This window comes from Calypte anna, chromosome 5 (genome assembly GCF_003957555.1).
Source record: "Calypte anna isolate BGI_N300 chromosome 5, bCalAnn1_v1.p, whole genome shotgun sequence".
Lineage (NCBI taxonomy): Eukaryota > Metazoa > Chordata > Aves > Apodiformes > Trochilidae > Calypte > Calypte anna.
The window spans coordinates 11,202,574-11,227,839 of record NC_044250.1 but is presented as its reverse complement, the minus strand read 5'-3'; the positions used below and the strand labels follow the sequence as shown (position 1 = coordinate 11,227,839).

At 37.6% G+C, this 25,266-nt stretch overlaps 1 protein-coding gene across 6 annotated transcripts in view; it reads left to right on the top strand.

Annotated features, from left to right (window-relative positions):
- The window catches only part of PLEKHA7 (pleckstrin homology domain containing A7), a 117,528-nt gene that overhangs the window by 53,937 nt on the left and 38,325 nt on the right, over positions 1 to 25,266 (top strand). For 4 of the 6 annotated variants that reach the window (XM_030451288.1, XM_030451287.1, XM_030451291.1 and 1 more), the window contains exons 4-8: positions 10,681 to 10,764; positions 17,960 to 18,071; positions 18,745 to 18,849; positions 20,529 to 20,601; positions 21,743 to 21,843. In XM_030451288.1, coding sequence (XP_030307148.1) covers positions 10,681 to 10,764; positions 17,960 to 18,071; positions 18,745 to 18,849; positions 20,529 to 20,601; positions 21,743 to 21,843 — 475 coding nt within the window. Of the gene's footprint in view, positions 1 to 2,210; positions 2,450 to 10,680; positions 10,765 to 17,959; positions 18,072 to 18,744; positions 18,850 to 20,528; positions 20,602 to 21,742; positions 21,844 to 25,266 lie in introns of those variants that run through there. The other 2 variants (XM_030451290.1, XM_030451289.1) reach the window with 2 other exon arrangements.

Below are 25,266 nucleotides of genomic sequence, written 5' to 3'. Positions count from 1 at the left end.
GAGTGAAAACAGGTACATGGGTATGTAGGGCCAGACATTTCATGGTGCCAGAAAGTATGAGCTGCTTTTTCTTTATGTCTTACAAATACAGTGTCTTACTCTGCAACCTGTTCATGTCAAAGGAATGTACAATATATGTTCATGGTATTTGCAGAATTTGTGAGCTGTCTGAGAATAGTTAAACTCAGAGCTAAGAAAACTCAGGGTCATAAGGTGTATAGCATGGAAGTCCCAGAATGCTGGATGTAAAACAAAGTCTGTGTCATACAAGATAAGAGAAAATTTTTTTTTCCATCTTGCTATTTAGGAACAGGGCATTATCACTTCTTTTATTCTCATTTAGTTTGCATTGCCATGTAGTTGTTTCTTTCTAGTTTGAGATGAATGAATGGTGCCCCTCATCACTTCTAGAATTTGATCTATTGTATTAGCATCACTAATTTTGATTGAGATGCTTAGACAATTTTCAAAGAATAGTAATAAGATTACTGTATGTGATATTACAAAGCCAAGCATATTCTGAGGCATGTTAGGCATATAAGGTGTAAGGTGTATCTAAGGTCTGAATCCTGATCTCCCAAATCTCAGTGTAGCAATGCCAAAACTGTTCCCTTGTTTTATTTAATGCTGCAGAAGAATTTGCTGCACTTGAGGTTTAACAAATTTAGCCACTTCTTTCATTTTTTTCTTGTGGGAAAACCCCATTTCTTTGTAAAGACATTTTTCTGGGTTCTGATCCAGTACCTGCAATAACTGAATTGTCATCACTCAAGGAATTCAAGTTGTTTCACCTGGATGTTGCCAAAACGATTCATTTAACTTTGAAGTGGAATCACTGGGTGAGTCAGTGGTGACTTACTGGGCAAAAATTAGTCACTCCAAAGTATTTCTCTTTTCTGTGCTACTTGTGAATTCCTCATTTTTTAAAAACTAGTGTAGTTTTAGTGTCTATTAAGTTAGATTTTAGGAACGAGCATAATTTGTCAGTCACTTTCTTGGAATTAAATAAGTATGGGCAGCAGATGTTCAGAGTGATGACTGATGACTGGTCCTAGAGAAAGGTGAGTGTGGCAGTCCCAGCTGAGCAGCTGCCAAGCAATAGGCCTGCAGTTTTTCTCACTTTTGGTGGAGATGATTGCTGTAAGCTACAGCTTCCTCACAACCATGCAGAATTCACGTGCAAGGATGAGAGACAAAATCAGTGCCTGGGCAGGCAAATTATTTTGTACTTTGTAACTGCTTAGGAAACCAGCTAGGACACTTGAAAAAGAACAGTTAGCATATTTTACAGTTGTACAAAATGAAAAGCAAATAAACTGAAGTAGGTTTCATGAAGTTAAAGCTAAAAATTTTTAATGTAGTGTTGCACACAAGGAGATAGAAATAAATCATAGCTTTGTTTTCGATTGCTGTAATGTCAAATATAGCTTTGGAGAAGAGAGGAAGATTTCAAGAATTCTTGAGAAAATCCCAGCAATGTTGTTGCCTGGTTGTAGTTTACTAGTATAGAATAGTCAAAACAACAAAACAACACTGAATCTTCTTTTGCAAATAATGAAGTTGCTACATTATACATTTAAGTCAAACTAACCATTTTAAAAAAAATAATGTGGTTTTCTGTAATTGGTAAATTAAAATATAATAGAAACATTGAAAACATGAAAAGGTGCTCTGCTGCTTGTCATCCTCTTGATCAAATACATACACTTCTAATAGTCATCATGTTGCGTCAGGGGTTTTTCATTTTAAAACATAGCATTAAATAAACCCATTTTTACCATGGTGCTGGTTGAATGTATCTGGAGAGTCTGCCTAGCTCTGAGTCTTGCTCTGCTCACTCAGGTGTTTTGGAGTACTTGCTTTTTGAACTCACTGCATCTATAGGGGAAAAGAAAACGTTTTAATTCCCTGAAGAGTGGAGGACTATTTAATACCTATCTTTTTAAAGAGAAAACGTTTTAGAGAACGTTTTCTCTAAATGGAAGATGCACATTTTTCAAAGACATTCTGTCATCATACGAATTGCTAAATAATTACCTGCAGAACAAATATTATTTCCTACAAAGTTACTTCACCCTCGTAGCTGCCAAGTTTCAGTCACATGCTTGACAGAGACTTGCTCGGCATTCAAAGGACTTAAGGCAGGATCTGAAGAAGGTTTTTTTGGAATTTCTTTCAATCTCTAATCCTGGCAGCACTCCCATCCTCACCCCGGGCCTCGTCAGCATCGTGAGAGCTGTGCTGGTGCCGGGTTCTCTGGCTGCAGCTTTGCCTCTGCCTGCGCCGGGGCTGCAGGAGCCATGCGGGGCAGAGCCCTCCCCGAGCGCTGCCCCTGCGCTGCTCCAGCCCCGCTGGGTTCTGCTGCTTTCAGATCAGAAAGCGAACCGGCACCGGACCGCCCTCCCAGGTCGCTGCCCAGTGGCAGAGAACGACTTCTTGCATTGTGAAGGTGAGAGGTGGGTAATACTGTGGATATCCGAGGGCTTCGTGTGGGCTGGGAGCGCTGGTGATGAAGCCACAGCAGGAGCAGTTCCTGCTGGGGAGAACCGAGTGCTCTGGAGGGGACTCCGGTTCGGTGAAGCTCCAGGACGAGAACCGAAGTGTCCGTAACGTGCTGCTGTAGTGGTGTAGCAGGAATGTAGCTGGCGGCTCCACTATAGTTAGTGGTGTACAAGCAGCTGTCTTTTGGCAGGATTTTGCTCCCTGAACCAAAGTTAAGGAGCCTGTTTTCATCTGGTTTGGCTGTTGTGTTTGGTTCTTGACGTCCAGGCTTATTGTGGAAGGTGGTAGGTGCTTCATCCTTCCAATTACTTTGAAAAATGATGGCACTTTCCATGTGTTTAGAGGAAGGAGTTTTCCTCTTTCCTGATGGGATGATGTGGTTTCATGCAGAGTCTAATTCAGAGCTGATTTTGAAGATGCATGCTTGGCCCCAAGTGACTCTGTGCTGTCCAGTAATCCATATTGATGTTTGCTGATAGAAATAAAACTTCCAAACCCTTTCCTAGAAAACCAAGTAGTTTAAAAATGTCTTTGCTAGGTAAAGGTAATTTTGAGACAGAGTGAAAATATGTTTCTTTTTACATTCCTTGTGGCGTTTGCCCAAGCTGCTAGATCTTCATATTGTTGGAACCTCTCTCTGCTTTGGGCTTTTTCTGACCTGGCTGTTTGGACACTTTTAACATGATTACTTAGTGGCACTAAGGGAATGCAGATGTTTTTTCTGCAGCTGGATTATTTTCAGTGCTACCCTTCTGACAGCTTGCTGATTGTATTTTAATATTTGGTTCTCAAATTTCCACCTTCTCATAGTATTGATTCAAGAAATTAAACACAGAATGAGATTATATGAGAGTTTTCTAAATTTGATTTATGTTTGGTTCCCATACTTATATACTCATTACAGTAAATTCAGTGTAATTTATGCCAATAAAGTGAATTGCTATTCATCTGGATTGTGATTTGACATGCTTTGATTCCACAGTGGTGGGTTTGGGGGTTGGAGAGGAGACACAGGATGGCTATAAATTATTGCCTTCTTTCTGCAGAATTAACTCATTTATTTATGTTTAACAAAGAAAATTCTGCCATTACACACACCAGAACAATTAATTTTCAAAACAGGTTGCTTGGCTTTCTACATTGAGTAAAACAATGAATATTTAGAGCAGAAAAGTTTTAGAGGTCAGAGTTGTTTAGTATAATGTTGAAATTCTTAATATCTTAATGTTATTTTTTTGTTTGCTTTCCTAAAGCTTGTCTAGTAGTGTTATGTATATTTTAGCATATTTTCTGTTCTACAAGGTGACATAGAGAATACTTGGAATCTTGAAATAAATTCTACAGCAGTATTTCTGTGATTGTTTGGAAATGTCATAGGAGTTTCTCTGCTTGTCTGACTTGGGGCCACAGGGTATTTCTACATCTCTGTAAAGACAAGTTTACTCTAGTTTATTTCTTTCAGCAAGTTTGACTTAAGTTGTCTACAACTTATGTAGTTGTAAATTCTTTGGGTTTTGTGTGGGGGTTTTTTGTTTGGTTGTTGTTTTGTTTTTTTCCCCCTAGTGCTGAAGAGCTTCTTGTTGAATTGAAAATACATTTCTACATAGCTTAAACTGTGAATATTCTAAACAGAGAATCTTTCATGTCTGCTTTACAGTTATAATCTCAAATATTTATCTGGAATTAGTTTTAGGCTATAAATCATGATGAGTCTCTCACTATGAAAAATTTGGGTAAATAACATTTTAATAGAGTTTTATCAGATTTATAGCTTTGGTCTCAAAATCATTTTTATATGAGTATGAAAGGCTGGGATTAATACATGGTAACTCATAGTACTGTATTGGTTGAATGTGGTTAATTTTAGAGTGTTTTTCTTTTAAGAGACACTGCTCTTCAACAGTGCAAATAACCCCTTTCTGTAATCTTTCAAGTGGCAGTGGCAGCTGAAGTGTGTTTGTTTTTTTCCTCCAACTAGAAGGGATTGTCCCATGCCTTGTGGGGCCAGTTGTGCCCACAGGTCTGAGGGTTGTTCCACCTGTGGGAGGGAGGAAAGGGTCAGAAAGAGGGGATGATCCAAGTTCTGCTTACAGTGGCCCAGGGTAAGAGCTGCCCCTGGTTAACTGGCCACATGTTGGTTTTAGTTTTGGGTTGTAAATTCTTCTCTGTGTTTGTATGGATCTGTGTGTGACTTTGAATAGCCTTCTGTGAACTGATGCTAATGTCATGGCTTTCCTAGGTGTTAGCATTTCAGTGCTGTAGGTGTTGGGTGTCTTTTGGAAAGGAAAATAAGTGAAAGGACAATAAATACTAGGTGTGTAACTCAGAGCTCTGAAGAGTTGGCCTGATAGACTGCTAATTTATACTTGTTGCTCTATGCAAGATGATCTTGTATTACTAGTCTTCTCTTAAGCAAAAGCTTGATGTTGTGTGGCTCTCAGAAGTACTCAACTTTGGTTGAAACCTGTCCTTAAACATGAAAAGCACATACAGGAATCCAGTAGTAATGGTGTTATTTAAGGTTAAATAAAAAACAGGCTTTAATGCCATCTGGGGTTTTTACTTCACAAAAAAATGCAAAAAAAAGCTTTCACAAGAAGTGAAAATACACTATTATCTGGTGTCTTGCCAGCTGTCCCCTTAGCTGTCTTCATAAGCACAGGCTTTTGTGCTTATAAAGCAGATGTAGCTGCTCAAGGTACTTGCAGAATTTTCTGCCTAAATAAGTAAACATTTGGGAATTATCCTCAGGGTTATAGTCTAAAGAGGATGCAAGATTTGAGAAAGTCACTTTTACTCTGCGATTCTAAAATGGAATAGTTTATATATAGGTCAAGATGCTAATTAAGTGGAGTGTAATGGAGTAAATGTGATGGAGTGAAATTTTAACCTTATGAAAGTCTCCTGGCCACTGCTTACAGTGGAGCAAGGATTTTACCTCTGCCCAGAGGAGGCACACAACTGTGTTCAGCTGTGGATAATGTCTAGGACCTTGAAAAGATGGGTTTTGATTGTGTCCAGCTTGTAGTGGGTGCTATAGCTTATGTGATACAGTTAGGTAGTATTTCTCCTAATTCTCCCAAATAATGTCTGCATTGCACTGCATTTTTCTTCCAATAATATTATTCCTAGAACCTTTTTGGCACTGATTATCTTGGACTTTTCATTAATATTCTTTCCAACCAATTCTAAATGCTAGTATCTAAAAAAATACTAGAAGGCAATGCTGAAATAATTTTGAAGCTATTGATGTCTTTGAGAAATATGTTATGCCATTCAACAAACTGTGCCTGGCTGTTTGCCTGCTTAGCTACAAGCACTTCCTTCTGCTTGGAGTGAGAACTCCCTGGCTGAACAGCAGTTCTTCACCACTCGAGTTCTGTCAGCTGCACCCACACCAGTAACTCCCACAGAAGCATCAGTGCTCTCCTGTAACTATCCCAGCCATTTGGGGGGGTTCAACTTAAAAATATTTATGCTTATCTAGTCTTGCAGGTAAGCATAAAGGAGTCAGAATGCATGGAAAACAGGTGCTGTAGCAGCTCGTGATAATTTATAGGAAACTATTGGATGACAATGTGACTTCCTCTTGCAACTTAAAAATTTGCAGCTGTAGACTCAATTGGTAGTTGATTCACACATTTCAACACTCATCTGTCTGGGCATTTAGATTACTCTAGAGGCAATCTATAAACTTGCTTGACTTCAAATGAAAGGTCATCAGCATCAGTCATGTCCAAAAGTGAATTATTAGAACTTGACTTTCACTCAAATACAAAATGAACTGGAAAAAAAAAATAATTATAGCTGCAGTCATGTTGATGATGAGTTCTGCAAAAGGAAAAAATCCTTGTTTGTGTAAATTATCCTATAGGACTGGCTTGTAATTGTGTGCTTTTCACATGTTCAGTTGCATCATACTATAGGTTAAGTTAGTGCAAACAAGTGATAGGCAGTGTTAACTTTGCAGATTTGCTTATACAATATCTGAGAAACGTTTTAGGCTGCATTGTGATGGCGGGCAGCAAGGTGCAATCAGAGGATGGATGGGTCTGTCTGTCTGTCTGTCTGCATTCCCACCCACCCCGCAGGTTGATAAACAGCACCCAATTTGTGAGGAGGTGATCAGGTTCCACCCACCCACCCCTGAACCCAGGGCTAACTTAGAAGTTATATTAGATGCTCAAGCAGCATGTGGCTAGTACTAGCCAGCTGAATTACCATTTTTATGTCTTGAGGGTTTTGAGTGTTTCTCAAGAGCTGTAGTACATTGATCTTAAGACAGTGGGTGAGTATCAATTCTTAATGTTTGTAAATGTTGTGTATGCATGGTAGATTATGTACTGCAGTATCTAATTTCAGAGAACCAGTGTTTTAATAACTGAATTACAGTTTGTCTGTGTCTTAACTACTACAAACCAACATCAGGCCTTGGAAAATGGTGTTCTGGGAGTTAGAAATCCAGATTTACTTTTAGCAGTCAATAGGGTAGTTTAATAATGATGGCAGTGGTAGATGCTAATGAATATAACTTTTATGTGGATTTTTCATATTTCCATGCTTGCTTTGGTTCCATGGTTCTGTTGATGAGTAATTGTACAAAATTGGAATACTACAAAACTGTTAAAATTAAGATTATTTCTAAGAAAAATGCCATAATATATCACACAAAATGTGTAATGTAACTAGAAAATCAGCTTGACATTTCAAAATCTAATGCGAGTTACATGGTGTTCAGAATTCACAGGAAGTATCTTAAAAGCCTGTCTCAGTTTTGTTGGGGGTAGGATGTGGAAATTCTTCAGTGAAAAAAGAGGAAAGGAGACATGAGAAGTGGAACAGCCTTATTAAGGCTCATTTGTTGTGCCTGTTGTACGTGATAGATTTCTGGACAGTAGAAACACATTCAGAAGTTGTTGTTTGGAGGAGCTGTTACAGGTGGTGAACTACCACAAGGATTGGTTAGCTTGAGGTGTTAGCTTGAGGTTACCTTGGTGTCTGGAGGAAAACTGTGCCAGGTTTTTTCTTAGTCTGTGCCTGGAAAGGAAGAACTTTCACTGCAACAAGTTTACTAGATTCCTCTGACTGTACACCTTATTGTTACCATTGCTGTGTAAATAGATATTAGCATTAAGCAAATGTTCAAAGAACATGAAAGCAAAACCAAAGAAAGGGTCCTCTAGATTGAAGAGTCTCTACTATGACAGTTCCTTCCTAATAAAAACAAGGTACTGCTAATATTCTTGGAAGAGTTCTATTGAAATCCCAGGAAAACCCTCAAAGAGTTTGTAAGAATTAAATGGTATTTACAGAGGAAGATGGAGGGAGCAGCAGAGAATGGCAGAACACAATAAATTAGTTTGGAAGGAACCTCTGGAGCCCATGAGTTGCAGCCCTTCCTGTTGAGAGCCAGGCCAGCTCCAAAGTTGGAACCAACTTACAAAGTGCAGTCTGGTTGCTCAGGGCCTTACCCAGACACTTCTCATATGTCTCTAAGGATGGAGATTCCACAGCCCTGCTAGGCAACCTCTTGCAATGTTTGACTGCTCTCATTGTGGCCAAAAATCTCCCTGCTATCTAATTCCTTGTTGCAAGGCGTTAGCCATCTGGTGCAGAGGTTGTTTTGAATCTTATTGCTCAGTCTTAATGAGTCTTAGGAGGCAAAACACCGAAACTCTCACTTTTCAAATTCAAATAAACCACTGTGTTCTGCCTATCTAATTGTTAGTGGCAGCAGTTTAATTCCTTTCTTCCCAGCCTGAAGCTGCAGATCTGCACAAAGTTTTAGTTTTCTGACTTCTGAGTGAAATTGACATCTGCATTTTAAGTAGGAATGGAACTATCCTTCTGTTTCCTGCTCTTACTATTTGAAGTGTAAAACTTGTCCCAAAATGCAATTGGTCAGGTATTTAAGAAGTATTTACTTGCCAGCTAAAACTTTTATTATTAGCAAATAATATTTAGTCTGTTAGTAATGTAATTAAAGAGAAAGTCCATCAGGAGGACTAATTAATCTTCTGAAGGCCTGGTGAATGTATTTTAAGGGGAATAATAAAGCATTTGTAAAAGTGCTTGTATAGTATAATGGGAAACTTTATTTCCCAAGTAACTGTCTTTTTTCTTAGTCTTAATTGTAGAATGAGTTACTAATGACTAAAAGCCTGCAGATGAGAGCTTGTTGACACTTTGCCCCTGGAGAATAAAGCTGACAATGTACTTTCATTTTTAAAGCTAGCAATGAATCTGCATTTTTGTTAGTCCTATCCAAGTATCAAAGGAAGTATCAAAATGCTTCAGTCCTGATTTGAAAGGATTATAGCTTAAAATTGAACTGTGTAAGAAACGTGGAGCTTAATGGTGGCTGCTATAATTTATTTATTATTTTCTTTGAAAACATTTGCTGGTTCTTATTCCTTTCTTTGGATGTATACCCAAAATTAGAATGTAAACTCACACCAAAGTGCTCCTTTAGAAAACAATACTCCTCCTTTTCTGACAAAAAGGTCATGATTGCTTTGTAGATGTCAGCACTGAAGACTTCATGAACATACTTTGTTGTGATCTCTGATTTCGTGGGGACATGCAGGAGTTGGAAGCTGCAAGGGTACTTCATTGGCCCACCTGGGCAGAAGAGGTCAGTCTCACCACTCGAGGGACTGAGTGCTGTTTCTGCTGGCATGAGATAGTTGATGGCCTAATATGTTGTTCCCAGTTTTTAGTGGCTCTAGGGCTAGAGTTTTGTAATAGGCGAGGCTGGAAAAAATCCATTTGGTGTAAAATGAGCTGGCTCAGCTCTCAGGTTACCATTTCATGTGTTCATTAGGTTGGTCCCCTTGATATGTGATTTCCTGCCCCGAGGCATATTGGAAAAGAAGTGAGAAGTTGATAACCCAAAACATCCTCCACTGTTCATAGTCCAAGTGGGACTTAGAGCAGTTTGTGGCTGTGGTTGTTGGGAGGGGTTGGGGTTATTTGATTGGGTTTTTGGTTTGGTTTGGTTTGGTTTTCCTCTGGTGGTGTTTTTTTGTTGGTTAGTTTTGGTTTTGCTTTTGTTTTTGTTTTGTTTTGTTGCTGTTTGCAACAGCAAACAGCTTACTCTCTTCCTGGAGGAGCATCCCACTATGGTAGACAGTTGGGTGAAATCTGTTAGCCCTGAAATTGCTGGGCATTATGGGAGAAAACTCACAAATTTTTTTATTTTTTTTTTAATAGCTGAAGTGTTGATTTTGGCTCCTTGAGGTATAATACTTTTAACTGCCTTATGATTTCTTTTTTCTGAACATACTCAAAATGTGTTAACATTTTTCTGTATTTGGTGGGAACTCTAGTTTTGAATGGTGTTTACCTAATTATTTTTATTTTAAATATTTTTAATTAAACCCATAAAAATCCAGATCCTTAAATACATAAGCTTTTGGTTCTCTCCTCTCTCTAATTGTAAGGCTTCTTAGCAGCATGGTAGTCACGACCTTTCTAAATCTGAAATAAGAGCTTCAATTTCTTATTTCATCTTAAGAACTGTGATTTTTATAGATTGCTTCTTTGGACAAAGCTGCAGAGTAAAAGGCCTCTTCTTCTATTCAGATGAAATTCTAAATTATGTTGTTTTATATAAGCAACCAGGTTTATATATGATCTTCTGCATGGAGGTGTAAAGAAAAATCACTGAAGAACTACCATATCAGAGGGAAAAAGAGCATGTAACAAATAGATTTAACAAAGTCTCTGTGATTCATTAAATATTACTAATTGTGTAATTTGTTGTCCAGCAAAACTTGAAATTATTTTACTGATTCTGTTCTCTGCAATTTAGAGAAATAAAGTTTGGTATTTTAAGTTGTGCAATTTCTGTGTTGTGTTTAAATAATCTGGGTAACAGTTGGGTGTAAATAATCATAAATTAAAGTGCATCTTCCTAACTAAGGATTACAACTAGTTTACTTTTAAAAAATTAACCTGCTTAATAATTAAATGATGCAGTGCACTACTGGCAAAGTCAACAAGAATGCAGGAAAGAGCTGAAAACATCTGAGGATTGAAAAGTGCCTCAGTAATCTGCTTCATTTCTGAAGAAGCAGCAGCAAGACATCTGCCTTTTAGAGATCATAGATATATTTACTGAGATCAGCAATATTAATTGCTTTTTTTTTCTTTCTTTTTTTTTTTTTTTCATTTCAGCCATAATCACCAGACCACGTCATTTAGACACCCTGTGACAGGACAGGTTTCTCCAGAAAATATTGAATTTATTTTGCGAGAAGAGTAAGTAGTTCATTATATACCCACTTTGAGATCTAAAACAGTAACACATTTACCTACAGTAGTTTAATAATTTGACAGTTCTTCTGCTATTGGACAAAAGATGTTGAGGTGGTTTATGCTTTAAAAATTACTGCCATTTTGATAGGATATTTTTGATTCTAGCATTGTTGCACTTCAGGATTTTTTCACTTTCAGGTTCCTTAGATGATCTTGAACTTGATATGCCACTGCTGTGGGTGGTTCTTCATTCTCCCAGTCTTTGCCATCTATGACTTGGGACGTGTGGCTTGAGCACTTGCCTGTGCAGACTGAGGCAAAAATTCATTGAGTACCTCAGTCTTCTCCATATCCCAGGTAACTAGGTCACCCATTTCCTTATTGAGAGGGCCCACGTTTTCCCTAGGCTTCCTTTTATCAGCAACATACCTACAGCAGCTTTTCTTGTTCTCCTTGTTGTCCCAGGACATATTGAATTCTATGAGGACTTTAGCTTTCCTAACCTCATCTCTGGCTAAATGTTAGATCTATAGGACAGAAATGCAAAATGTCTTTACAGCAAACTGGAAAGTTTGTAATGAAATTGTAACACACAAAATATTACTAGTTTCCATTAAAATCCATTGGTTTTTTTACTTTTAGATTTTCTGTGCTTCCTGGCTGGGGCTGGTATTTGTTACAGAATTTTTGATAGGCCTTCTCATTTTATTTTAGAGAAATAAAATATGTATGGTTTTCCATAATTTTTATCTTGATTGTCTGGTTTAAAAAAATAGAAGAAGAAAAAAGAAAACCAGATCAAATGGCTGGTGGGCATGTCTTTGGTGTTGGCTGGGATCACTCCCTGTTGTGCTCTAGGGTCTAACTACTCCTCTCATCCTTGCTGCTTGCTAGAATGCTCCTGGAATCCCTTCTGTAATAGGATGACTGGACATCTTTCCGTGGACAGAGTTTAGCAGGAAGTTCTACATTGCTTCTAAAACCACTCCAAAGGACAAGAGGAATGGAACCACACCAGACAACTCTTCCTTTTCCATCCCAGTCTTCCAACACTATTAGGGGAGCCTCAGGCCCTGCATTCAGTCTCAGGCTTGGCATCACGCTGTGATGGCCCAGAGATGATGCTTTGTATGGCTGCCCACATGATTCTGAACACTTTACGTTTCAAATTATGTGACATATAATTTGGTTTGCATTTAATTTAAAGCAGTGTAGCATTAATAAAAACAAGGCCTAGAAAAAGGCCGCGTGAGACTCCCTGCAGACTGAGGCCTTTTCGGCAATGTCGTCTGTCAAGGCCTCGCTGAGGAAAGGAGAATTACAGCATGGCAGTGCAGCTTTCTGCTCAGAGCTTCTGGAAGAAGTGCTGCTCAAATGGTTTACAAACCAAACCAGCCAAACAAAACCAGCAGTAGCAACAAAACCACAACTAAAGAGCTGCCATTCCCCCAAGCCCAAAGGCAATCCGAGGGCTGGTTGTGTGTTACAGCACAGACAGTGAACCCGTGTGAAGTACAGCAGTGGACATGTTTGCAGTGTGTGGGAGAGGCCTTTCATTACCTGACAGACTGACAGCTCCTGAGCTGGAGGTCACCACAGGTGTTGTGTGGTAAGGGGTGACTTGGTGCTGGGGAGGGGTTTGGCTCCATACAAATATACAAACAAGGTGCCCCAAGGTGTTTAGGAAGGAGAACAGATCTATTGCAATGGAGCAAATCTCAAAGACAGTTCGGACTCTACATCTGTGTGCCAACTTCCATCAGTTCGTTGTTTTTTATTTAATCTGTTGTAAAGGTTCAACTGAACTGAACATAAAGAAATTTTGTACGCAGATAAGGGAAAACACTGGGTAAAACTCCTTGGAGTGCCTCTCTGGGTTGGTGATGCTTTCCTGAGCTTTTTCTGGATTTGTGTGCTCCTTTTCAGTAGGAGATCATTTTGACCAAGAGTAGCTGAAGAATCCTTTTTGACGTAGTAGCACTCTTAAGAGTTTTATAAATGGCAATTTGTTCTTCAGTGCTGCTGTGACATGATTTATTACTTATGGGTTGATTTTAATTTAAGATTAGGGCCAAAGCCAGGATTTGTCACCAGATGTTGACTGTGAGCTTGTGAGGAGATGTAAGCACAAACTTGTTCAGGTTGCAACAGACAGATCTATTAAAAGGATACATTTAACATCAAAAAAGTAGTTTACAGTAAGCTAGAAATGGTGAATGTACAGACTGCTCTGACCATTTCTCATCCAGGAAACAAAGTTCTGGCAAGAAGATTTGAAAAGTTTTTGAAAATTATGTCAATGAATCGTGTAATCATAGCTTGATTATAAGTTTATTATGAACCAGATGCCCTTGCCTCACTTTTATGAAATGAGAACTGCTGGATGCTTTCAGTAGAAGGCTGAGACACTGTTTTACTAGTCTTTTGCCAGGGTGCTTCCCTTTTTAAGCAGTATCACATCAATCTTGCATTTTAAGCCAAAATCTGATTTCTTCAACTTCATTGTAACGGGAGGATAAAAACAGACTGTTGCCTGAAACCTGTAACTTTTAAGCTACATTATTTTTTGATCATTATTCTATTCCTTCTTCATAAACACGTTCTCATTCAGATTTACTTGAGAAGCAATGATTAAATAGTTCTGTACTTCCTAACCCATTCTCTAATTTCTTTCTACTTTGACTTAGTTTTCTGTTGTTGACACTGAATTCAGTTTGGCATCTTATCACCTGGTTACTCGTATCAGAAGATTATTTTTCCATCTGTTCCTGTCAGCATTTCAGATTTTGCTAAGAGAAATTTTTGTTTTCTATTAATTTGGTCACCTCACAGTTTTCAGTATGACCTCTAAATGATTTAAACACCTTGGCTGTATGGGTAATGCCTTGGGTAGCTTCCTTTCACTTCACAACTGTGTCAACTCCTGTGCTTTACTTTGATGTTTTTAATGAACCCTTAATCCACAAGGAGAACTTTTTTAAACAACCAGTAGAGAAATGAGTATCAGTATTGATAAGGCTGCCAAACAAGTCTTTGATTTAGTTTAACCACATTGTTATATGCACATTTCTCTGAAAAAACCCCATGATAGAGTTCCTTAAGATAGTACATCGAGGTCCTGGAGCAGGTCCAAAGGAGGGCAACCAGGCTGGTGAAGGGACTCGAGCATAGACCCTACGAGGAGAGGCTGAGAGAACTGGGGTTGTTCAGCCTAAAGAAGAGGCGGCTCAGGGGAGACCTCATCGCTCTCTACAACTACCTGAAAGGAGGGTGTAGCCAGGTGGGGGTTGGGCTCTTTTACCAAACGACTTTCAACAAGACAAGAGGGCATGGACTTAAGTTGTGCCAGGGGAAGTTTAGGTTAGATATTAGAAAGAATTTCTTTACGGAAAGAGTGATCCGTCATTGGAATGGGCTGCCCACTGAAGTGGTGGATTCTCCATCCCTGGAGATATTTAAAAAGAGACTGGATGTGGCACTCAGTGCCATGGTCTAGCAACCGCAACGGTGGTTCAAGGGTTGGACTCGATGATCTCTGAGGTCCCTTCCAACCCAGCCAATTCTATGATTCTATGATTCTATGATACATAATGTTTTGATTTCTGTCTTTTTAATAACATTTTAAAAATAATTTCAAGCAGCAAGGAAGAAGTAGGCACTTCCAGCCATGTATCTAATCCTATGTGTTGATAAACACTGGTACTTCTGTATCAGAAGCTTTACAATATATTTTTTTGGTAATAGTGTGCTTGCAAAAGGGAAGATGGTACCTTAAAAATGGCAAGACTTCAACATAAATGTAGAAATATAGAAATAAAAATACATAGTATGCTTCATGCAATGAATGTTATCCTTTTTTTTGCCTGTTTTTTCTGCAACTGAGAATCTGTGTATCACCTCTGGGGACAGAGTCATCTTATTTTGTCTATTGCATTTGGTTACTATAGCAGCAAAAGGTATCAGGTGGAGAGAAAGGAGGAAACCCAAACAGCCCCAAAATAAACATCTGCCATGTTTACATGTATAGGAGGACAGTTATAACCAGGACAGTTAATTTTTTCTCTAGCTGAATAGGATTAGTACACTAGTATTAAAACTAGATCGACATCGTGTTTTTGTGTTGAATTTGGTTGAAACAAAATAAACTTTTTGAGTTCCTGGTATGAATGTGGATCTTCTAAGTCGACTGATCTTTATGATCCTTTAGAGAAAAGGAATGTGTTCTCTTGTGAGTATTGCATTTTAATATGGGCTACTAGTGCCCTAATTCATTGTTGTTTATCAGAGCTGTTTATTGGGTTTCTTTTAATAAAACAAATCTTGGCCATGTAATTTTTGTAGCTGATAAATGTGATTTCTGTAGACATACTAGTACTGTTTCAGTAGTGCAGGAAGCTGTTCAACAAGAGATACTGTATAGAGTATTATTGTCAAGTATTTTTAAAAAGTTTACAGAGGAATGGAGCTATGAATATAAATAGTGCAGTTCTGTCTGTGTGTATACCCAGAGGCAGTAAGAAAACCATCCTGAAAACAGACAAAACCCAGCAGTGTTGAGATGTCTTGAAGGACACATCGAACATCTTTATTAACAGTGATTCTCATCTAACATTTCTGAATGCATAGAGTCAATGGTGTTGTCACTGATTTTTAAAGATTAATCTGTAAAGTCTATTAGGACAGTATTAGCTCCATTAACATGTTCCATTACCTGTTTCAGGTAATTCTGCATGTTCTGCATCCTGTTGTTTGCTTTTGAAATCAGACTGAGAATTTTGATTAGCTATTGAAAAAATTGAACACTTGAGTTTTGTTGTGCTATGTGTTCATGCAAGTCTATTTTATCCTTGAAATACTTTACTTAAACTAATTTTCAGTATTGTTTGGTGTTTTCTGATACATCTTAGGTGCAGAAAATTTGGATCACCAGTATTTGCTGCCAAAGACTTTCTATAAGGAGAGGAATAATGTATTTTCTCTTTCATTGGACTTACTGTCTCTTTGGCTACATGAGTTCTCCCGCAGGGCAACAATATCATATTTATTAAAAAACATTTGATTCATTGTGAATGTATTCTTTTCCCAGTTAATTATTAATCTTGGTTCTACTAGGAAGGGAAAGACAGATTTATTGACAGTGATAATTTTGATTAGTAAGTGGAAGATAATTCACTAACTAACCAAATTATAAATTCATAGAAATTATGCATTTATGGTTCTATATTGTATCTATGACTTTCTGATATAGTCTTGTTAAAAATGTAAAGCTTATCTTCTGTCTCTTTCTGTCTCTTTCTGTCTCTTTCTGTCTCTTTCTGTCTCTTTCTGTCTCTTTCTGTCTCTTTCTGTCTCTTTCTGTCTCTTTCTGTCTCTCTCTGTCTCTCTCTGTCTCTCCTTTTTTTAATCTACAGTATGTTTAACCTATGGTGAAACAGTATATTGTAGAATATTGAAAATTTGTTCCATCTGACTTTGTCTACCCCAACTGGTACATTCAATGCATTCCTCTGGGATGCTTTCTCTTTCCCTATAGATGTTTTTTGTTGGAAAAATTAATTGCAATTTTTTTGGACTTAAATTTATTTTTCATGTTTGCCTGTCCTGAGAAAGCTACCTCCCTGAAATAGCTACTGTATAAAATAAATAAATACAATCTAATCAGATGATCTATATTCTGGAAAGCCTAGAAATTTTCTGACAATGCATGTTACATGTACTCTCATCTCTCCCCTCCCCTCCTCTTTTTTCCCCTCCTTTCCCCAGTGAGTATCTAAAAAATAACACGTATTGTGCAACTATCCCACAAGGATAAACTCCGTAGTAGCTTATGGTGTGGACAGTCTAAACAATCTCATTTAATTAAAATTATGTTGTCATGAATGGAAAAATGTGCTTTCCCTGCACAAAATAATCTATAAAAGATTTGAGCAGGTAATTGTTCAGATTGTAACTGAGGAAGAGCAGCAGTGGCAAACACCTTGTCCTTGTTAAACCAGGTGGTGAGCTACTACATTCACAAACTCTTCTTCTCTGTTCCTACAAGTAGTAGCTTCTCAAAATTACTCTGTTCTCTGTGGCATTCAGAATTGGAATTGAATTTCAGTGACAGCAACAGTAATGCTTGCTTTGTGGCTTGTCTGTGGCCTTTTTTTTTTTTTTTCTTCAATGTCTGGGGATTTATTGAGATGGGAAAAGAAGGAAAATGTTAGGTTGTTAATAGTTTATTTTAGGGTAGGTTTTGTTTGTTTGTTTGGGGTTTTTTGTCATTGTTTTGGGTTTTCTGTTAGGTTGGTTGGGGGTTTGTTTGTTTTTCCTGATGTGACTGTATTGCTACTTGTTCATAAGCCACAGTTTGCTAAATCATGTTATTTGTGATTTTTGAAAATACCACCTGTGGTTTTAATTCATTAGTTGGTGTTCTGCTTGGCTGATGAGACTTCTCACAGCTTGCATATGAGTTTCCACAAGATTTTGCACTTCTGTTTATCCTCTCATTTCTTCATCTGGGCATCTGCACTGAATTCATACTTGTTGAACAGGTTCTTGTGGTAGGATTGAGCTTACCTGTGCTTTAAATAGATACCTGCAGCTGAGCCACTTATCAAGATTTCTTGAATCTCAGTATGACTCAGAAGTTATTTATTTCTAACAATATCTGCCATGAATTGCATCATTTCACTTAAAAGGTACTTTAGTAATTCATAATGTAGTATGAATCATATTTTGGGCAGATTTAAAGATCTAACATTAAGTTAGTGAAAGATCTAACAGTGGGCTAGTCTCATTTTGATCTTAAATAAGCAGCCTGTTATTGCAAAGTGCTGATTCCTATCCTTCCCTCCACATGTTTTCAGCTAAACCACTAAATTGCCTCCAATGTTGTTTCCCTGCATTAGCCTTAGCTTCTCTGAGTGCTCTTTGTCATTTCTTCATTCTCTGCTGGATTTGCAGAAAAATTGGCAGGTTTCTTCTTTCTGATGCACTGGCAAATACCAATCATCAGATGTCACTGGCAACATCTGCATGAAAAATACCTGAAATCAAAATAATAGAGAGCTGCAAAGGAAACTGCAGAAGTATGGGAAATGTTTGAGTAGCCTGTCATTCATTTGCTCACTGTGAATCCTGCATATAAAGAGGCAAAGCTGACTGTTAGAAACAATGTCTTTTAAAGAATCTGGTTTTGTTTGTTTTCTAGGCAGAATTCATCTATGTCCAAGCAACAACTAAACCAAAGACCTTCAAGCATGGTCAGTGAAACATCCACTGCAGTAACTACATCTGCTGTTGATACCAAACCTGGCTCTAAGGTAAAGGCTGATGTTTTGGGGGTAGAATTTTGCTCACTTTAAAACCAATATTTTTTAAATCTGATTTTGACAGGGCCACGGGTTTAGCCCAAAAGTTCAATAATTTATCTTTCTTTGTGATTTCCAGTTTGCTGTTTAGGTCTCTTCCTTAGCAGTGTCACTCTGCATCTTCTTTTGTTTGCAGAGTCAAAGTCCAGGCATTTTACAAGCTGTGAGTGTTGTCTAATTTAAATAGGAAAGGCAACAACAACAACAAAAAAACAAAAACAAAACACAAAACCCAGGTACTGAACAGTCAGTACGATTCATGCACACTAAGTCCTGTGCATGGAAGAAACTTGGGCCGTGTTGCCAGACTTACATGTACCTCTTGCTGTGCACTCAAAACTACTTCCCAAGCACACTAAAACTTAAGGAGTTCTGCTTTCAGACTTCAGGCACGAGTGCTTCTGCTTTTCAGCTGGGAGTTGGTGGGCTGTCCACTGATGTGCTGATGAAAGTGAGAGATTAACTTCGCTGTGTTGTAAATTTGTCTATTTACTTGCCCTTGAAAATGTTATAAATACTTTGTTGCTGTGTCCTGTGGTATGACTTATTGCAACAAGGTTATATGTATTATGAAATGAGTCTGGGTACAGCTTAAAAACCACTGCTACATTTTACTTCTTTACAGGTTGTGAAGACTGGAAACAAAGTTCATAGCTTTGGGAAGAGGGAACAAGCTATCAGGAGGAATCCCAATGTTCCTGTCATAGTAAGAGGCTGGCTACACAAGCAGGTATGTGTGTGTTATCTGTTTCTATTCATATACCTAAGTACAATCATCAAATAGAAGTGCCATCCAAGTAACTGAGAAAACAGAGCTTGTGCTTCAGCAAGTGTGAAAACCAAGTTTTATGTACAGGTTTGATTCAGAAGTAGAGCAATAATGAATAGACATCACCGTTATGTTGTCTGGTTATCTGGAAAATCTGATTTTCCCTGATGTATCCTGCTGGCTTGCTGCTGTGCTGATCTCAGTCTCCCTCAATGACTATAAACCCAAGGTTGGCTGTGGAGGCCTTATTCCATCTGCTTGCTTGTGCCTTTATACCCTGGTTGAAGGCTTAATTCCAACCCATATGCCTTTTGCTCTCCAGAAGCAAGAGGTAGAAAATGAAAGGAGACAGGGCCCTGTACACCACATATCACTGCTACCAAGACCAGTGTTCAAGCAAAGGCTGGATTATAGGATTTCATCCAACAAACAGAATTGTAGAGCTGCTGCATCTTGAACTGTTAGGCTGTCAGAAGCACATCCTTGAGTGCAAAAAGTAAATAAAGCTGTTTGTTGTATGATAATACTTCCCTGCTTCTAATTTGTCAGTCAGTGTCCATCAGATCCATCAGAAGCAGCTTAGGGATGAATAGGAGAAGGCTGAAATCTAAGGCTTACAATTACAATTCTACATATACAAGGAAGTGAAATTGCTGACAGCCCATCAACTTCATTCTGCATAGAGAGCTGTATTCTACCAACCTGGTTGGTATCCACTACCCAAGTCCATTAGTTTTCAGGACAGAATCACAGCTCACAGTGTGTGTTGACAGTGTTGCAGGAAAGGGAAAAAAGTCCTTGCATACTTTGTATGACTGCAGAAAGAAGTGAAATAGTATATACAACATTTGTCTATCCCCTTCTGTCCCCTTTTCCTCTACTTGCTGGCCAAGCCTGAAGATGCTTTCTGTGTTGCTGGTCTTATTAAAGCCTCCTACCATAGCTGAATAAGTTGTAATTGCTTAGGCTGCACTCTTGCATTTTTACAAGCCTCTAAAATTAATTTCAATGTAGATATTACCCATTTTGACAGGGTAATATATATTATATTTAAAGAGATATACATAGACCTCCAGGCATATGTTATATTTATATTATGTTATATTTCATTAAAACCTACACATTGTGCACTCTGTTTCATTTCCTAAAGAATATTTGAATAAACTGTATTTTAGACATGGGTAATATATGGGACTGTAGAATTATAGGGGAGAGTTGTCTGAAATGTGAGGTCAAACTTCACAGCTGTGATTTTCATCTTGGTCCACAGGCAATCCTTGCATACGTTGCTTCTTTATTGCAGGATAAATCTGTTTAGGTAGAATAGATTAGATAAAATATTTTAGATAAAATATGCATTGATTGTTTGTAAGGTTAATCTGAATGCACTTTGGGATGCGAGATTAATTGCTTAATGAAAATTAGCAGCTTGAATGTTTTACCCTGATTATTTTATAGCTGGATGTTTTGCCTCTTATCTTTCTTAGTACATAATATTGTGCTAAAATATTAAGCACTTGTTTTTGCAATTAGTACTGTATTTAGGTAAACTTGAGGTGATTTACCCACTGCTACAGCATGTTATGATAAGCTGGTAGCTTTCCTTAAGTGACAAATGCTTTGCATGTCTTGCATTTCAGGATAGCTCAGGCATGCGGTTATGGAAAAGACGATGGTTTGTGCTTGCTGATTACTGTTTGTTTTACTACAAAGGTGAGTAAACACTGGCTCTTTTGATTGGATGTTTAGTCTGTAACAGTTCACCTGTCCAAATCACATTGCAAGCATAAACTAGTTGAACTTTTCAGATATATATAGTTAGGTATTCCGAGAAGAAGGATAGTGAAACAATTATTTATGTCTTTAATGCACAGCAAATTTCAGGGCAAATTTGGGTGGGTGGTGTATGATATTTTGTCACATAATTCACTTTTGATACATGCCAAGGTTATATTGAAAAAGATTTGGCAGCAATACCAGTTTAAGATTTGTCCAGCTTTTGATCTGCATTGTTATGTACTTGCTTGCACTTGGACAGCTGATTTTTTGAAAATCTACCTTATAGCTAGACCAGGGTAATGTTTCAGCTGTAATCCAAGTGATGATTTAGGAGTGAGGATTTCTGAATCAAGATTATTTTGAAGTTTTGAATATTGTGTAGTGTGTTACAATTTTTGGAAAGCATTACAGAATATGAAACAAATACATAATTGCCAGGGACTGCACTTCTGTTGCTGATTGTTGAAGAGCCAAATTATGGCAGTTAGCCTAGATGTAGAATGCTAAATAGAAGGTCCATCATGTTACTCAGCCAGCAAAGTTCATTTGTCACAATAAGCTTTATTCTCAAATCATATTTTTCTGTCTGAACCTAAAAATTCACCCACCCCCTAAAAAAACTCAACAACCCCCAAACTGATATTTCTTTAAAAAAGTTTCAATCTTGTTTCTTTAAAAGTAAAATGTTTTTCACAATGTTTTATGGGTGCTGAGTCATAAGAATATTCTGTCAGAAGGGACTTCAGGAAGTGTCTAGACCAACCACCTGGTGGAAGCAGGGTCAGGAAAGAAGTCAGCCCAGGTGGCTCAGAGTGTAATCTGGTCAGGCACAGAGTGTAATCAGGTCAGCCTCCAAGAATTGAGAGAGCAGAAGCCTCCCTGGCTGGCCTGTTCCACTGCTGCTCTGTCCTCCTGGGCAAAGTTCCCCTCTTCTATTCAGTCTGAACTGCTGCTCATTCTCATTAATTCCTGTTGTCTGTGTGTTCATAAAGGAGAATGTATTGTTACCTCACTAAAATCTGTAGTGAATTAGATTATGTATAATAATCTAATAGTTTTTTAAATTATTCAACAGACAGCAGAGAAGAATCTGTTTTGGGTAGCATACCCTTGCCTAGCTATGTCATATCTCCAGTTGGACCTGAAGATCGCATAAATCGCAAGTTTTCTTTTAAGGTACAGTTACAAAACTTATCAGTTAATCATCTCTTAAAATGTTGTTTTTGTTTTGGCTTTTTATTTGGTTTGGTTTGGGTTTTTTCATTACAAAAGATGCTGTTGTAAACAGAAACACCACCTGCTCTCCTATTTTATTTCCTTATTTTTTTAGAGTAGACAGGTTTATTGACTGCCCCTTGCAGTGTGACATAGAACTGTTTAGTTGCTTACAGATTGACATTGATATATCTATTACTGTGCAACTGTCTTTAGAGCTTAATAATGTGTCTGAGAGCAAAGATGCTGTTTCTAAAATTAGAAATTACTAAGTTGTTCCAGTGCTGTTTATGACCTGAAATAAAAGCCATATTTTTTTCTTCAGGGAATACTTGATCTCATAGTGGACTGATGGTCTTCTGATTTTGTTGTGTTCTTTTCTAAAGAAAATTATCAGCTCAGCTCTTGCAGCTAGAAAATGACAACACTGTAGCTTTTAATGCATAATTTTCTCATTTCAAAGGGAAAAGTAAGCAACAGTTGTCTTAAACAATTTGTGTCCCAAGTGACACGAAAATCTTTAAAGAAAAAAATACTCATTTTGATATAGTGTGAGGTTGGTTTTGCATTGTTTTTTTTTTAAATAAAGAACTAGTAACTGTATAAAGTTATATTATTTGATATAAAATCCTACAGAAATGAAATAAAACATACATTTGTTCTTGACAGTTGGGAAACCTGATGCTAACTGATTTTCATCTCAGCTGCAGCACTAAGGCAGTTTAAAAACTGCAGTGTATGTTGAATGTGTAAATTCTGCCAGTACTTGGAGCAGAACCTGTTTTTCTACCAAGCAAATGAGCTGTGTACTTGAAAAAAAGGAATTTTAGAAATTGAGCTTTGATTAGTTCTAACTTAGGAGCTCTAGAAGAAAAGTTTGTTTAAATCCTTTCTGTGCTGATTTTACAAAGAATATGTGCTCAGCTTATACTTTGACTTTTGGGGTGTTTTAAAATTGCTAACTTCCTTTTGTTGGTTTGTGTTCTATTTTCCAGGGGATAATGGTGTGAAATCCATTAAACAAATATTAAGTTGTGTTTAAAAAAAGACCCAGTACATTTTGTGGAAATTGTTATTGTACTTTAAAAAAACAATTACCATGAAATAGGAGGACAAGCTACAAAGGAACCTTTGTTTTAGAAAAACATTCCATTGTAATATTTAATCAGTATAATTTATCAAGGCCTCCTCTTCTAGAGCCTTTTCCTAGGAAGAAGCACCTATGAAAGAGGGCCCAATGTACTTCTAGGCTTCTACTTCTCTTGAGTAACTCTTAGTTCAGACTGGGGAAGAAGATAGGAAAATAGTGATAATTTAGAAGTTTTTGATGTTTTTAAAGTTTGCTTGCAAATGTTAATCAAATGTGGATGAAGGGGAAAAAAAATCACTTGTAAATACACACACATGCACACGAATAGTTTCCAAGCAGTTCTGTAGGCAAACCCTGGTGTCACCACTGCCATGTTGTGCCTCTCCTTTCCTGCAGAGTAGAATCTATGCTTGTGATGGTGGTTAAATGGTTTCAGAAGCAGTTGCAGACTTCCCCATTCTCTTTTAGGATATCATACCTATGTGTGCTCAACCGAGTCTTTAATCTGAGTCTTTTTCTGAACAGCAGCATGAGCCAGTAAGCTTTTGACATAGCCATTACTAAAAGGTTGATATGGAAATAGGGAGCTAATAGCAAAACAAATGCTGTGCTAGAAATCTGTATGAAAAATCCACACCATACCTTTCATGTATTAGTTTGCGGCGTCAATCTTAACTCTGCTTTAGGTGTTTGACGAGCTGCAGACTTGATGCTGCAGTTTCATTTGATATGGAAGCAACTCCTAGGCCTGTAGGAGGATTTTGTGAGATTCCTGTTGCCTGGGCCCCATCCAGCACTGATGTTCAGTGGTCCCAGAGTGGCTGTGCTGGGATCCCATCCATCACTCACCAGCCATTACCTTTATCTAATCTCTTCAGCACGCTTCGATACCCAGAGCAGACGGACGTTCTGTCTCACAATGTCCTGCAGCCAGAAATAGAAAACACAAACAGATTAAGCCCAAAATAAAGACAGGAGTTTTTTGCATGTAAGTCCTGAATGAGTGGGAGAATATGCCGTGACACTTTTTACGTTTGTCCTGTCATTTATTCAGATTGCTGCAAATCCTCTGTTACAATAGAGGCTTTGGCTCTCATTTTAAGTGTCTGTTTTCTGGAACAATGACTTTTTGAAGCTAGGGAAGCAGTCAAACTGTGAAAAATGTCAACATCTTAGATTGTAAAATTAAACAAAGGAAATTTACTTAGCAGATACACAGACACTTTTAGCATGTGATTCAGTTAGAAGAAGGTTCTTGAAATAATGTACAGTGTAGGAGTTCACAAAATTATTTTCCTTTCATTATTTCCTAAGACCCAGCTTTAAAAATTTGATTCTCATAGAATCTTTAACAATTACAGGCCTGCAGAACTAAATACGGGGTGTTCAAATGCAATCAGAAACTTCTTTTGAAGTGTAACAGTATCTATCTTAAATTGTTGTATTTAGAAACTCTGCTTTTAAATATTTATTGTAATTAATTGTTTAGATTGTTTATTTGTCCCTAGCAAAGTGCTGTGAGTAGCTATAAGCTATGGTTAGGCTAGAACTCAGGATTCTTACTGCATATATAGTTCAGTAGTTAACGTTAACAGAGATACTTAGTTAATCCAATTGCTATATTTTTTGAATACAATATATTTTTTGCTGATAAGATGTGAGGGAGCACAAGCCCAGTGTACAGATTTCAATGTGAAAAGAATTGTACAACATTAATATATAGCTGGAAGTACTCCCTGTGATTAATAGAGAATTGACTGTACTTTTTAGTAATACCAAATTTTAAACATGAGTAGCACCAATTTATGAAGATTAATGTCATCTCAGTCCCTGTAGAAGTCTCATTGTCCTCAGTCATAAAAACAATTTTTCACTGGTCTTACATGTTTAAAAACATGTGAGAATGCTGAATGTAAACTCATTTATATCAATCTGATACTAACACACATGGAGAAACTTGGAAGTCATACCAGCATTTGCTGTAAATAAAGGATGAAGAAATGGCAAGGGCTATAAATTTAAGAAGTGCCATTTTAGAATCTGAAAGAGGGAAGGTTCTACCTTCTAGAAGTCCTGAAAAAACTCTGTATTATTTGAGACTGAAATGTGAGTTAGATTCTAGTGTGCTGTTGTTTATAGGTGAAGGCTTAGAGTATTATTTCAATTTTTGCCCATACATGTTTCATAAATATCAAACTTCAAAAGAGGTTATTGAGAGGACTACCTTGGAAAGACTGCAGTTATTGGAAAATAGTTCCTCTCCCCATTCCTCCATCCTATGAAATGTGGCTTTT